This window comes from Chelonoidis abingdonii, chromosome 3, assembly GCF_003597395.2.
Source record: "Chelonoidis abingdonii isolate Lonesome George chromosome 3, CheloAbing_2.0, whole genome shotgun sequence".
In the NCBI taxonomy this organism is placed as follows: Eukaryota; Metazoa; Chordata; order Testudines; family Testudinidae; genus Chelonoidis; species Chelonoidis abingdonii.
Window position 1 is genome coordinate 62,184,318 of NC_133771.1, and position 15,218 is coordinate 62,199,535.

A 15,218-nucleotide genomic window follows, 5' to 3' on the forward strand; every position below is an offset into this window, starting at 1 on the left:
GCTTGGATCCTAGCTGGGATACCCTGAATTCCGCCCTCACAGCCCCAAACCCAAACTGACCTGCCCCTCCTCCTGCCGGCCGATTCCTTTGTCCCGCTCCCTGGGCACAGGTGCTGACCCTCCTCCCCGCTGTCTGGCTCAGGTTACAGGCTTAAAGATCCTGTCCCTCACCTAAAGACATCCCCTGCTCTCCCATTCCCCACACCGACAGCCCCTACTCCATCACACCCCTTCTTCATTTTCCGAGTCCGCAAACAAATAGAGTTCCTGAGCTCTATTGCTCCTTCACTGGCCTGTCTTCCTCTGCCTGGTTCTCTTAGTCACATTCTTCCACCCTCCACTTTCCTCACCCAGCAGTCTCCGCTCAGAGTTCTTTGGTCCTACTTCCATCTGCAAGTCTGAGCTTTTCCCTTCGGCCTCATCATGTCCTTTCTTTTTTTTTTTTAATTAAATTTAAATTAGGGTTTTTGTCTATGTTTGTTATCTTTCACTCTCCACTCCCAAATCAGAGGATCAGAAGAAAACATTGGGATTTAAAAAATGTGAGGTCTTAGTGGAAAATGTCCTTTACAAACCCGTTATAGGCTCACTGCTTTGAGGTCCTGGGAGGGAGGGCATTCTTACGGGGCCTGTAAAGGCTGACCTTACGGAAGGTGTATACAAAGTTATCCTCCCTTAAGACGCCATCGGAACTGAACCAGTGCCAGTTCAGGTCTTCACATCTGAAATCAAAGGATCAGAGACCCTCAAATCCTTTCACATAAGTAATAGGAGTCTTCTGTTCTACCGTTTATCTCCCTCTCCAAAAAAGAGACTGAGTATAGCACATCTTGGGATTGGAGTTTTGTTAAGCAGCATTCTTCCTACCGAGCCCAGTATACTGAATAATCTTTCTCAAGGTTTGCATTTGTGGGTTTTTTTGTGGTCAAAACCCCATATCTGGGCTGAAACCTCAACTGTTGTTGCAGATAGACTAAACTCATTTCTCCTAGCTCATGATGGTGCTGGGGTCTGCTTTAAGCCTTCCCCCAAATAGACTCCTTATTGTCTTTGTTTCTCTGGCACTCCCTAATTCTCAATGGGAGCAGATGATTGAGAAGCCCATAAGAGGGATAGGCAGAGAGTCTGAGTCTGAGTTGGGGTTGGTGGAGGGAGGCAGTCAGGAGAATGGTATAGGCTGCCTTGGCCTTAGTCCCTGCATTTTGGGAGGAGAAGGGGGTATGTTGAATCTTCTTGTTGCAGCAGCAGCTCAGGATTCAGCCTGGATTTGAAGTTAACATTCATATCTATCAGAATTTGCCAGAATTGGAATAGAAACAGGTAAGTTGAGCTAAAATGTATTGAGGCTGACTGCACAGGGCCGGCTTTAGGAAGTGCGGGGCCCAATTCGAACATTTTCAACGGGACCCTGGCAGGGATGACTTAAAAAAAAAAAAAAAAAAAAAAAAAAGCCTTTTATTTCTTCCATGTATTATTTACTTTCCATAACTATATAAATAATACAATTATATATTATTATGTAAATTGCATCATATATGCTGTTGATTGGCTATTAATGACCACCATTTCACATGTGTGGGTCCCCGCCACTCCCTGCAGGGTGCAATGTGTGGATCCCAGTGCTCCCTGCCCCCTCCTGAAGCAAGTGTGCAGGGTTACTGCCTGAGAACTGCCAGGACAGCAGTGGACATTGGGGCTGGCTGGAGAGTAGGGCAGAGGGCTGACTGGAGGTAGGGTCTAGCTGCAGGCAGGCAAGGGGTACAGGGCTGCGCTTTGGAGACAGTGGGTGTTGGGGTGGCTTGGCTTCAGGGCAGTGGGCCGCAGGGGATGCAGAGGGGTTGGGTATGAGCTGGAGACGGAGTGTGCAGGACTGGCTCGGCTTTCAGGCAGGGGGCTGCAGCAGGTATGCGCTGGAGACAGGGCAGGGAAGTGGAGGGCCTGGTGGTGTTGTGGCAGGTGTGCCAGGGCTGGTGCGGCCCGCGGCTGTGTGTGGGATTGTTGGCTTTTTGAGCATGGGCCACAGAGGTGGTGCCAAGGGTTGGCTGGAGACTAGGGCAGGGGTTGGCGGTAGGGGCTGGATGTGGGCACGGGGTGCAGAAGCTGGCTGCAGGCAGGGGGCAGGGCTGGTGTGGGCAGGCAGGAGTGGCAGCAGAGGCAAGCTGGAGCCCTACCTTTAAATAGCCCCCAAGGCTTCCTGCTATCCCAGGGCCTGGAGGTTATTTAAAAGGCCTGGGGCCTCCCCTGCTTTCATACCCCACCTCCCCGGACCTTTTAAATCGCACGCGGGAGTCACGCTGGAGCTAATCAATGGAGCTTAAGGGCATCTGGTGCATGCATTCTATCAAGGTTCCTATTGTCAGGCCTGAGAAAAGGAGCAAGGGGGCTCCGGTACATTAAATAAATATGCAACGAGCGTAGCGGCACTAAAGCGGACCCCCACTCGACAGTATCCCCAGGCTTCGGGGCTATATTTAAAGGAGCTCCAGAGTCTCAGCCGGGAGGCTGTAGGCTGACGCAGTCCGCAGAGGCCCGCCGGTAGAGACGAGGATATGCAGGGCGGCTCCCGCTACCGGACCAGCGGCATCACAGCGGCCGGAGAGCCTGGAGGTTGCAGGCGGTGCACCGCTCGGGCATCGCATACGGCCCGTGGGGCGGGATCTGCGAGACGGGGGGGGCCGGGACGGCGGCGGGAGCTTGCCCGCTCCGTAGAGGGCTCCAAGAGCGGGTGCTGCTGCTTGCTGGAGAGCGGCCACATGGGAGCTCCGCGAGCCTGGCCCGGTCTCAGGCCGGGTGGGGACTACCAGTCGGGGAGAGCCGGCTTGGGGTGGGCAAGCACGCCCTCCCATCGGCGCTCTGGGATGCAGGGAGCGGGCGCCATGGAAGGACCCGTGAGACAGACTTGCAACCCCGGTAAGAAAAAAAGAAATATAAAAGATGATATAGGCGCGCGGGCCGACTCCAGGGAATCGTGACTGAATCGAGCCTAAAGCCGACCGGAGACTGGAGCATAGAAACCTTGTAAGTAAGGCACAGCCAAGGGAAATGTGCATGACACTGATGGCCAGAGACAGTTACCATCTAAGAATCCTCACTTGCATACAACATGCATTGGTGAGTTGGCTAGTTCCCTCCAAAAATAATTTTAAATAATTATGACTGTACTATATACTTATGTCTTGATGAAAAGCACTCCATCAGGTAGGTTTCGCTGAGTTCCTGAAAGAAACATGAGGAGGCGAGGAATAGATTAATGCTAGCTGAAAGTTTTGATATTAGCAAATTACTTTAATTCGTTTTAATCGGGAGTAAACATGCTACAACTTGATAGTATCCTTGTTCTTAACGTAAAGCATCTGTAAAAAATATATAGTCAAGCTAATTATTTATCTCGCATCCATTTGAAAAAGCAGTCAGCCTATAAACCAAATTTATTTTTTTTTATTAGCAAGCAGCGAGTCGACGAGTCTTGTGAATGATAATGTTAATTCGAAGTTGGTAGCACGTCGGTGGCTCTGAAAGCCAACGTTTCGTATACCAGTGAATTCATAAGATGTACCTGATTGAACGAGTTCAACTAATAATGTACAATAGATCAGCACTACAGAGGGTTCACTCGACTTATGATAAGATGCTCGCTAACATAGTTCTTATATATTTTTATGAGATTTCGTATTTTCGCAGTATAATCTACGTGATTGGTGTGTACGACTCCTTATGCACTGATAGATATCCTTTGAGTTGTGTCTAATGGATGACAGACTTGCTTAAAGCCATCGATAGATCATTTTTTTTCTATAACTTTTCTAGTGATCTTGTAGTTAGAGCCCAATAGCAAACACTTGAAGATATGTACTTAGGTGCCTTCCTATTTTAGCAACAATACAATAGGTTGACTTTACATTCAACATGGCAGTAGATAGATTCGAATAAGATGCCTTAGTTTGGGCATCTCTCAATTAGCTGGGAGAGCAGGAGATAGATATTACATATATGTAAAAGCTAAAAATATGTAATAGGGTCTCCATTCTTTTGCAGAAATCATTCGTGCAGTTGGTCGTATCTTTGTAGCACTCTATTCCTGACTTCCTGTCAGGTGTTAATTTCCTTTGCTTTGTTTCAGAACGGTCACAACATGAAAATCTGTTACTCTATAATTGCTTTTCACTAAAACATTTCCTTCTATTCAAGCATTCCAAACCGAAGAAATACCATTGAACTTGTTGCTTATCACTAGCCTTTAAGTTAGTTCACATTTTAAGTGGATAAAAATGTAGGCTCCTAAAGTCATAAATACTTTTCAATTAGCATTTGATGTCTTTACAGCGTCCTTCTTCTTTCTCTACTTTTTAATCCTATATTTTCCTTCCTCGTTCCTTCGTGTTATGTTATATACTACAAGAAGGGAAAAAAATGCAAGCATGTTATAATAGTATAACATAAAACTTACAGTAACAAATACATAATGGTTTAATGCATGTATATCATCCATAATTAATTATATTTTATGCCCTATTTATAACAGCAGAAATAAACCTAACTTGTGAGATCTAAGAATATCACAGCTTGAGGTGCAATGACTTCAAGTTATGGTTTGAAATGAAATACCCCATGCAGATGGTGATCGCCCCCCTTCGATACTGCTCCCTCCCAAAACAAAAAGGCTTAATGTGCCATGGATTACCTTTAGCACTCTTAACTCTAGTATATCTGTAGAAATGGATACATCACTTTAAAAGCCATAAACTCTTTAATATCATCACACATAACCATGAGGTCCCTCTTACTAACAAGATCCTCAAAGTGTCATGTCAAAATCTTGGTTTAACAACAAAAAAAATAATTTGGGGGTTTCGTTTCTTCATTATTTTAAAATGCGCCTCTTTCCTAAAACAATACTTTAATATTTAAAAACCTCTTGCTCGTGTAAGTAATTTACCTTTTTTCGAAGTTTAAAAGCTATGGAATTCAAAAATGTTTACAGTTACTAGGCTACCATCTTTATTTTTGCTATAAACATGATTAAATATTTCCATTCTACTTTGAAAAGTAGTTACTTGCAGTAGTATCATCTATAAAAATATAATATGTAATACAAAACAATTTTTGCAGTATCTGAACATTGCATTTGTTTTCTGTTGTTGGGAGTAGGCTATTTATTTGGGTACATGAATACAAGGACAAGTTATCTCCACTGTTAGCAGTGATAAGTATATGAACCAGTAACAAATATTAGTGCAATCTAACTTTTTCAAAAGGTGTTTTGCCAGATTTTTTTTTTTTAAATGACTTTTCTTTTGCTTCAGCTTTTACTGCCATGGTTGGAAAGTCCTGGAAAACTAAATGCTCATGCAAAACCTTTTTTTTTTCTTTCTGTTTTTGGTTCACTGAGTGAGTTGAAAAGGTAGTTAGGTTTTTTTCCCCCAAATATGGAGAAGTGTGTTTTTTTTAAGTGCAGACATTTGTTATGCCATTGTACTGACCTACAACTTAAAGCAGTAAATGAGTTTCTGAAATATTTGGTTATATTACTTATTAAAAAAGAGGACATTGTCATTTTGATACTGACTATATATAAATGTGTATATTAAATCATTAACTGTATTTCTGTTGCAGTTATCTGACAATGTGTACTCTACATTTTCTTCAGTGTTTTGTTTGCTGTTTTCATAAAGGGACATTGTCAACTTGAAATCTAGTCAATTTAATAAAAAAAAGTTTAGTAGTATAAGAGATGGAATCTTGGGAATTTACAACTGCATTTATTTTAAATGTCCTCCTTTTCCCTATTGCTGTGTGAAAGATCCACACAGAAATCAAAATCGATGAAGGCCTAATCCAGCTAAGTGCTTAAGCACATGCTTCATTTCCAGGATTCAAGTAGTGCCATTAATTTCAATGGGGTTAGTCACATAATTAAAGTTCTGGTAGAGCACTTCAATGACTGTACAAGAAGATCAGTGGTACTCAGTTTTGTGAAATGCCCATAGTTACACACTGGAAGAATAGAGTAAGTTTTCTCTAATCTTTCAGTGAGAGTATCTTTAGGCCTTATGTATAACAAAGGGTATGTCTACACTGCAAAGAAAAACCCTTGGCAGTGAGTCTCAGAGCCTGGGTCAATTTACTCAGGCTAGAAAGAGCAGTGTCGGCATTCCTGCTTGGGTTTGAGCCTGGGCTGTGAAACCTAGCAAGAGGGAAGTGTCTCGGAGCCTGGGCTTCAGCCTGAGCAGTGACATCTACGCTGTTATTTCTAGCCCTGCAGCTCAAGACCTGCGAGCCTGAAGTCAGTTGACCCAAGCTTTGAGATCAGCGCAAAAAGTTTCTCTTTGCAGTGTAGACCTATCTAATAAGTAAATAATTTTCAGACACAATGTGATTCTTTAAAATTGGCACTTTTAAATAGCCACTAAAGCTTTCTGGACTTAGTGAAATGTTAAATCTAGAGAAAACTTATTTTGCACTTATACTGACTTCAAAGCAAGTTGTAATATAACTTTTCGTGCTTTTCTAATTGTTATAAAATACTCAGTACTTCTCAGAGTGTGTGTTTAAAAAAAAAAAAAAAAAACTTTTCTCATTCACAGACCCTGCATTCTAGCATTCTGCTCTATGGACTCCCTGAGAGGCCTTCCCGGTCAATGTTGTGAAAATATTAAGGAGTAAGTTCTAACATGTAATCCATTTTTTCAAAAGTTTTTAACATTCCATAAGGAGAAGAAAGGTCTTGATTTCTGTATACCTTTGTCACAGATATTTGGAAGTAGAATGGGAAGTCAGAAAAGGCAGTAAAGAAGTTTCTCCAAAGATGTCATGAAGGCTCTAATTCAAAAGTGCCACAACAGAACAACTTCAGTGTTGTGGAGTGTATGACTGCAATATGTGGAGAGCTCTTTTTGAGGTAAGTTACTTGTTCTGTCATGGTATTTATTTGTATCCTGCATAGTCAAATAAAACGTATTCAAAGAATGGAAGCATTCCAGTGCAACAGTGATTTATGGGTGTGTGTAAATAAGTTTGCAAGATGAAACAAATCCATTTGGAAAGACAATAGTTCTTTTTCGCAGAGATGTCCTTGTGGGTGCTCCACTCTAGGTGGTCGGTGCCACCCTTGCGCCTTTGATCGGAGATTTTCAGCAGTCTCGTACGGCCACGCAGCTCAGAGCCTGGCCCCGCTCTGAGTATACCTCTAGTGAGCATACGCGGTCGTTCCCTCAGTTCCTTCTTTACCATCCCCGGTTTGAGACGGAGCTCAGCAGACTCCTTAAAGAATTTCTTTCCTCATCTTACATAACTTGTAGTTAGACAGTTTCTTGTTAGTTAGTTGTTAGTTAGTGTTTACTTACCCTTTTTCTACTGTAAGAAAAAAAAATTGTTTTTTCAGCTGCTTCAGATATGCCTGACTCACAGGCTTTAAGGCTGCTCCTCTTGTAAGGACGCTATCCCTCTCTCAATGGAATTCACAGTGCATAAATGTTTGGGGGAGACCATATTCCCAAAAATGTGCTCACTAGCACTGAACTAAGCCCAGAGTGAGAAAGACGAGAGCCTAAAACTTTAAACTTATTCTACTTCAAAATTGCTAGGGTCCGCCTCAGACCCTGGCGCGGACTCTGCCTCCATCACCGACACAGCTCTCTCCTCTAAAAAAGCAGAAGAAAGCAGCAGAAAGAGGCAAGCTTTTCTGTTCAAATTCAAAAGAAGTCCTTAGACACAAACCTTCTCCAGTCAGATCCACAATCTCCTACCGGTGCTCCCCACCTGAGCACTTTCAACGAGCCGGGCTCCTCCTTGGCACTGCGTTAAAACCACCTGTGCTTTCTACGGCGGCACGAAGCTCCGGTGCCGAGGCAACAGGCTTTCAGTTGCCTGCCTCGATTATGGCACTATCGCATTGCGATGAACACGGTGCCGACATTCAGGACCCCCTGAGCACCGCACGCCATGCTATTAATAGCACAGCACTGACTCTGGCACCAGCATTAACAGCGCTACTTGCACAGAGCCAAGACTAAGAACCCGGTGCGAGCCTGGTTCCCTCACAGCAATTCTATCAGCCTTCACCTTCAGCTGTCTAAGTGCTGCCATTTACCCAGTCAAGTGACTCTTAGTGTCACCTACGCTGCAATCGCCCTTCCTTAAAGACTGCTTTCTCCCTTACAAATTGATTCAGGGTCTGAACAGCCTTTCTCCAGCTGAGGAAGGTTCGAACTCGGTGAGTTTTCAAGGCAATCAGAATCATCCTCGGAGCCTGGTCACCTGCGGCACAGGAAGAATCTGGCTCCAGACTAATCCTTGAGACCCTGCCTCCTGTGTGTTAACCCCTGGATGGCAACCTATGCCTTTTCTTACCACCCCATGGCGTATTGGCCCCATGGGCATCTTTCCCCTCAGCAGCACACCCACTAATTCAAATCCGACGAGACCGAACATCCAAAATGTATGACTCACTGCGGCACCCTCCCATTCGCAAGGACAATTAACCTGCTCCTGATCCCAGTACTAACTGAAGTAACCTAACTGAAAGGTAAAGGCCTGAAGAAGCTTTACTTCTCTCCAACCTTACTCCTCCAACGATTTTTTCAAAATTCCAGGATCTCTCTTAAAAAGGTTGCAGCGAGCTTTAAAATCAATCTAGTAGGAGTACCGGACCACAACATGAGTTAACGGACGTCCTGCAAACCCTTTCTTTCATCCAGACCTCGCATTACTAATCAAATGCAGCCCTTCTGGAACTGTAACCATTCTGCAGGCTCCAAGCCATAAGCCAGCCTACCTGCAACAAGCGGACCGTAAATACTTTCTTCCTCTAAGGGCTCTGAATTCTTTTTCTCAACATCTGCCACCTAAACTCACTGGTAGTGGATGCAGCCAATCAAGGAACAACAACAGTATTTCTGCCATACCCAGCCAACAAGGAAGGCAAATGCTTAGACCTGCTGGGTCGCAAGTGTATGCCTCTTCAACCTTACAATTTTCGAATTGCCAATTATACCGCAATTCTGGCAAAGTACAACCATAGAAACTATAACAAGTTCATGGACTTTATTGAACACATTCCAGACAAGAAGAAACAACAGTTTACAGCTTTAGTTTCGAGGGCCAAATCATATCACATCACGGTCTCTTCAAGCAGCTCTGGATGCAGCCAATACCGCAGCAAGATCGACCGCTACGCCGTGGTCATGCGTCGAGGTTCATGGCTCTCCTCTTCCTCTCTTCCTTGCGCGAGGTTCAGAGCACCATAGAGGATCTTCCTTTTGATGGTGATAAACTCTTTGCTTCCACCACGAATGAGGTGCTCCACTCAATGAAGGACTCAAGGGCAACTCTTCGATCCTTAGGCATCCAAACCCCTACAGCAGAAGGCGACAGTACAGATATCAACCTTACCACCGTTTGCGCTACCCCTCATATACTCAGCATTTCCCAAGATCTCAGGATCAACAACAGCAACACCAACCACCAGAGATCCAGATACCAGCGGCATCGCCCCAATTCTTCCGGGATGCCCCAACTTCCTCCATCTAATAAGCAGATTTGAACCTTTGGTCGGGGTCTCGTAAACATCATCCCCAACTTCAGCGTATGCACTGCCTACAACTATCTTTGGACACTGCCTACAGCCATTTTTCGCACCAATGGCAGAATATTACCACCGACAAGTGGGTTCTAGAGGTCATCACAAACTGGGTATTCTATCCCCTTCCTCTCCTTATCTCCACCCACCCATCCTCCCCGTCCCTCTCAGGACACCTTCACGAGCTACACCTCCAGCAAGAAGTACACATCTCTTCACCTGGGGGCTATTGAACTCGTGCCCGAATGCCACAAGGGGAAAGGGTTTACTACTCCCCTTATTTCTTAACAGAAAAGAAACTGGAGGATGGCGACCGATCCTCGACCTCAGGAGGCTCAACAAATTTATCAAAAAAGCAAAAGTTCAAGATGGTTACTCTCACCCATAATTCCAGCCCTGGAGCAGGCGATTGGTTTTCAGCCCTCGACCTACAAGACGCCTACTTTCACGTCACTATCACCCGGCCCACAGACGTTTTCTTCGTTTTACCCTCGGCTCAACGCATTTCCAATACAGAGTTCTACCATTCGGCCTTTCCACTGCCCCTCAGTTTTCTCCAAGCTCCTAGTGGTAGTCACTGCCTACCTCAGGAAAAAGGAGTCATAATATTCCCTTACCTCGACATTGCCTCCTCAAGGCCTCCACGTTCGACGAGGCCCTCTGCTTCACACAAACTCACCATCGATTGCTTCCAGTCCCTGGGCCTGCAAATAAACAAAAACAAATCCACATTAAGTCCTACCCAGCACCTGGAGTTTATAGGAGCGAGCCTCGACTCCACAACCGGACTGGCATCTCTCCCACCCGACCGATTCAATACCATAAAACTGCTGGCTACGAGACTTCGCAACAGCCCCGGTCACCGCCCGAGACTGCCTCCAACTACTAGGGCACATGGCCTCGTGCACCTTTCTGGGTCCAGAATGCACGTCTCTACATGAGGTGCTTCCAAGCTTGGCTGGCCACGGTTTACAAACCAAACGTGCACTCATAAACAAACACCTTGGCCATACCCTTACCAAGTCAAAGACTCTCTCATATGGTGGACAGTCCCCTACAACCTCTGCTCTGGAGTCCCCTTCCTCCAGACCTCCCCAACTCTGATAATGGCGACCGATGCATCCCTCATGGGCTGGGGGCACATCTCTCACCAAACAGTCCACAGGCTATGGTCTCATTCTGAGACCTCCCTGCACATAAATGTTCTAGAAACTTCGAGCTATATGGAATGCCTGCTGCTGCTTCCTTCCACTAATCAAGAATCAGCATGTACGCATAATGACAGACAACATTGCCTGCATGTTCTACGTAAACAGACAAGGAGGGGGAAGATCGTTCCCACTCTCTTTTCAGAGGCCATAAAACTCTGGAATTGGTGCCTTGCGAACCACATCCGCATATCAGCTGCTTATCTCCCAGGGTGATGAACACCACTGCCAATGAGTTAAGCAGACGTTTCCCTTCGGAGCACGAATGGGAGATAGACGAGGAATCATTTACAACATATTTCGCACTTGGGTCCCCAACCATAGATCTCTTTGCAACCGCGAAAAACACAAATGCCTCAATTTTTGCTCCAGGGCGGACTGGGCAAACACTCCCTCGGAGATGCATTCATGATCCCATGGCACCGGGACTTAGCTTATGCATTTCCCCCAATACCATTGCTCAACAGGGTCCTCACAAAGATACGAACAGATCTTGCCAGGGTATCTTGATCGCACCTTCATGGCCGAGACAACCGGTTCCCTTTCCTCACCAGAATGTCAATTCAACCACCGATCTCCCTGCCTCTCATCCCGAACCTTTTATCACAGCAACACGGCCGGCTTCTTCACCCCAATCTCTCCATGCTTCATCTCAAAGCCTGGTACTGCATGGTTCTCCCAACGAGAACTAGACTGTTCTGACCAAGTTCAGAGGGTACTTCTACACAGCAGAACACAATCCACCCGTACCACTATCTCCGAAAGTGGAAACGATTCACAAAATGGTGTTCACAAAAATTTGTTCAATAAACAACTGTCTCCTACCTTGGCACCCTCTTCCCTGCCATACTGGACATTAGCATCCGGCCTTTCCTTTCAGCTCCATCAGAGTCCACTTAGCTGCCATCACAACCTTTCATTGGTACAGTTTGACCATACCTGGTCTTCGCTCATCCATCACCAACGTTTCCTGAAGGGACTCCAACCTCATATCCAGACATTAAGCACCTACCCCTCCATGGGATCTTCACCTAGTATTGTCCTGGTTTAACTCATCAACCTTTGAGCCCTTAGCCACCTGCTCCCTCTTGCACCTCTCGATGAAACAGCCTTTTGGTGGCGATTTACCTCTGCCAGATGGGCAGGCAAGATAGCAGCCCTTATGGCAGATCCAACCATATATGCTTTTCTTCAAGGACAAAGTTATTCTAGCCTACACCCAAAATTCCTTCCAAAGTCACGGCTTCATTTCCATCATGAACCAATACATCTACCAACTTTCTTTCTGAAAACCACATGCAAACTCCTTCGAAGCCCGTGCCACACCCTTGATGTGGGCAGGGCCTTTCCTTCTGTTTGGACAGAACCAGACCCTCAGAAACTCTCCTAGGCTCTTTGTCTCCGTCGTGGAGCGCTCCAAAGGCATGCCTATCTCTACCCAGAGACTCTCGAACTAGATCTCCAATTGCATACGACTCTATCAGATAAAAAACGTTACACCTCCAGCATTGATCAGAACACATTCCACTAGATCTGTATCTACCTCTGTAGCCTTCTTACGTAAAGTACCATTGATTGACATTTGTAGAGCAGCCACTTGGTCCTCCGAGCACACATTTGTCACACTATGCCCTTACTCAGGGCCCTCTCTCTGACACTCGATTAGGCAGGGCAGTATTATCTACTGCATTCCTGCCAGATCTGAAGTCCCCACCTCCTTGAGATACACTGCTTCAAAGTCACCTAGAGTAGAGCACCCACAGGGACATCTCTCTCGAAGAAGAGGAGGTTACTCACCTTGTGCAGTAACTGACATTGTTCGAGATGAGTGTCCCTGTGGGTGCTCCACTACCCACCCTCCTCCCCTCTACTTCGGAGTTGAAGTAGCCTCCGTTGTGGAGAAGGAACTGAGGGAACTGGCCATGCATGCTCACTAGAGGTATACTCAGAGCGGGGCCAGGCTCTGAGCGTGCGTGGCCGGTACGAGTACTGCTGAAAAAATCTCCGATCAAAGGCGCAAGGGTGCACCGACACCTAGAGTGGAGCACCCACAGGGACAGTCATCTCGAAGAATGTAGGTTACTGCACAAGGTGAGTAACCTCCTCTTCTCATATTAATGGTCACACAGAAAAAGTGTCACAAAATACAGTTTAGAAGAGATGGATGTTTCTGAGGAAAACATTAAGAAAAGTAATGTTTTCCATTGCTGCACACAGTGCAAACATTTTTAAATTATGCCTTCAGCAACCCAGTTTTAAGTGAGCCTTGTAATCCATTCAGCTTTAAACACAGAAGAAGCTTCTATTAACATTTTGGCAACCTAGTAAGTATATCTAATTCTTGAGGAGTTTTTCTTCCAGTAATCAGGGAAATAGGGTTCTGAATATACTCAGTAACTGTAAACTTCTCGCATTGGACTTCTCACTACACTAGAATTTAAGAAGCTCAGGCACCTGGATGTGCAGTTAAATTACTGAATTGTTACCAGATAAGAACCAAGTCCTTGTTGCATTGAAATAAAACCGTATAACTCCCATGATTTCCATAGGACTAGAATTTAACTTTAATTGATAAGCTTCTCTTTTAACTTTCTTACATATTTTATTACTTTTACCTTCAAATTAGAGCCTCATGCACACTTTCCTGTGAACTAACCTGGGGAATATGGCAGTCAAGAAGTGTCTTCATGGTACATTCCCTCTTTGCATGAATCTGCAGTCATAAGATACAAGAAGTTCCAATTCTTCATATGGTGAAGGAGTTAAGAGGCAACCAAGTTCTGTAATAATTTTCAGCCCATTCACCCTGTAGAATAGTTCCCAAGTTACTACAGACTGAGTCTTTCTCCCTATCTGGTCTGGCAACATGATTAAAGAAATTGTCAATCAGGGATGCTCCTTGCCTCTGGCATATTCCCTGTGAGCCGCATTATGCTGCAGGAAGTAACATATGGGGGAGATTTTGGCTCTTATTCTTGTGCTAGATGCACAGGCATTGAAATTTTTGAGTTGATAAATAATCCAGTCAGTTTTGGTTACTAATATATTTGAAAATTACAGAAAAGTCCCAATAATTGTTTCAGCTACCAGGCAAATAGCAGAATTTTTATTTATTTATTTTTAAAGTGGTATTTAAGGTAAAGCAGGGGCCACAACTGTTACTAAAACAAGTGAAGAAAAAGAAATAGAGGAAGGGAAGCAGCTACAGAATGTTAATTCATGTACTTTTTTCCTTAGACATGGATTTATTTCAAATACATCTCTACTCACATTTAAAAACCTAACCTATACGTTTTGAAAGTAAAACAGCTTTGACCGAGAGATACAATAATTAGGAAACATGAGATGTCTTTCTTATCATGATAAAAAGTAATTACCGTATATACTCGTTCATACGCCGAATTTTTAGTAAAAACGGGAAGCACCAGAGAAGGGGGTTGGCTTATGAACGGGTATAGAGGGGGAGAGGTGAGACACAGCCCCTCTCCCCAACAGAGGGGGCAAGGAGAGGCAGCACAGTGAGAAGGGAAGAGGCGGGGCCAGAGTCTCTCCACCACGTTACTCCCCCCCAGCCTCCGAAGCAGCTGCAGTTCCGGGGCTGTCAGGCTGCAGCCGTGCTGCTTGGCCTCGCCCCCCCAGAGCAGGCTGTGGCCACGCCATCAGGCTGCCGGAGCATGATGTGGCCACGTTGCTTCATCTGGCCCACTGAAGCAGGCTGTGGCCGCACTGCCCAGCCTGCCGGAGCAGCTCCAGCGAGTCCTGAGACATCCTCCCCTGGTCCTCCCCAGATCGCCTGGGATGGGATGGGATGGGGAGAGTGTGGGGATCCCGGGCTAGGGGTGGGTCATGTGGGGAGTGCTCACACGGGTTACTCCACTGACCCCCAGCTTCTCCTCCCTCCAAAAAAATGTCCCCATCAGTTGCTGTCCCGGCCTGTCAGGGTAAGCAGCTGGCGCGCTGGGACACTTTGTTTACTTAGGTTTACCTCCATGCCTGCGGACACTGGAGGTAAACTAACCATCTCAGCCCCCCAGTGGCTTATCTTGATGGCCCGGGAGCCAAAGTTTGCTGACCCTGAATTATAGGGTTGGCTTATGAACAGGTTATAAAAAAAATTTCCATTTTTATTTATCCATCTTGGGGTGGGGACAGGGTGCAGCTTATAAATGAACTGGCTTATGATCATGTGTATACAGTACAACTGACCATACATTAATCTTCTAACTAAAGGTAAAATGCTTCAGTTGTCAGATGCATTGTAGTTGTAGCTATGTCAGTCCCAGGATATTAGAGACACAAGGTGGGTGAGGTAACATCTTTTATTGGACCAGCTTCTGTTGGTGAAAGGGATTTCAAGATTTATATATTTGTGAGTTCTAGAATGTGCCATGGAAACCTGCAGTAGTGTATAGTGTTTTATAGTAATTGTTGTA

At 45.3% G+C, this 15,218-nt stretch overlaps 1 protein-coding gene across 1 annotated transcript in view; it reads left to right on the top strand.

The window, feature by feature from the left end:
* Positions 1-15,218, top strand: part of SENP6 (SUMO specific peptidase 6) — a 219,638-nt gene that overhangs the window by 201,424 nt on the left and 2,996 nt on the right. Inside the window, 4 exon segments of the mRNA XM_075064555.1 lie at positions 6,751-6,785; positions 6,788-6,811; positions 6,814-6,852; positions 6,855-6,898. Coding sequence (XP_074920656.1) covers positions 6,751-6,785; positions 6,788-6,811; positions 6,814-6,852; positions 6,855-6,898 — 142 coding nt within the window.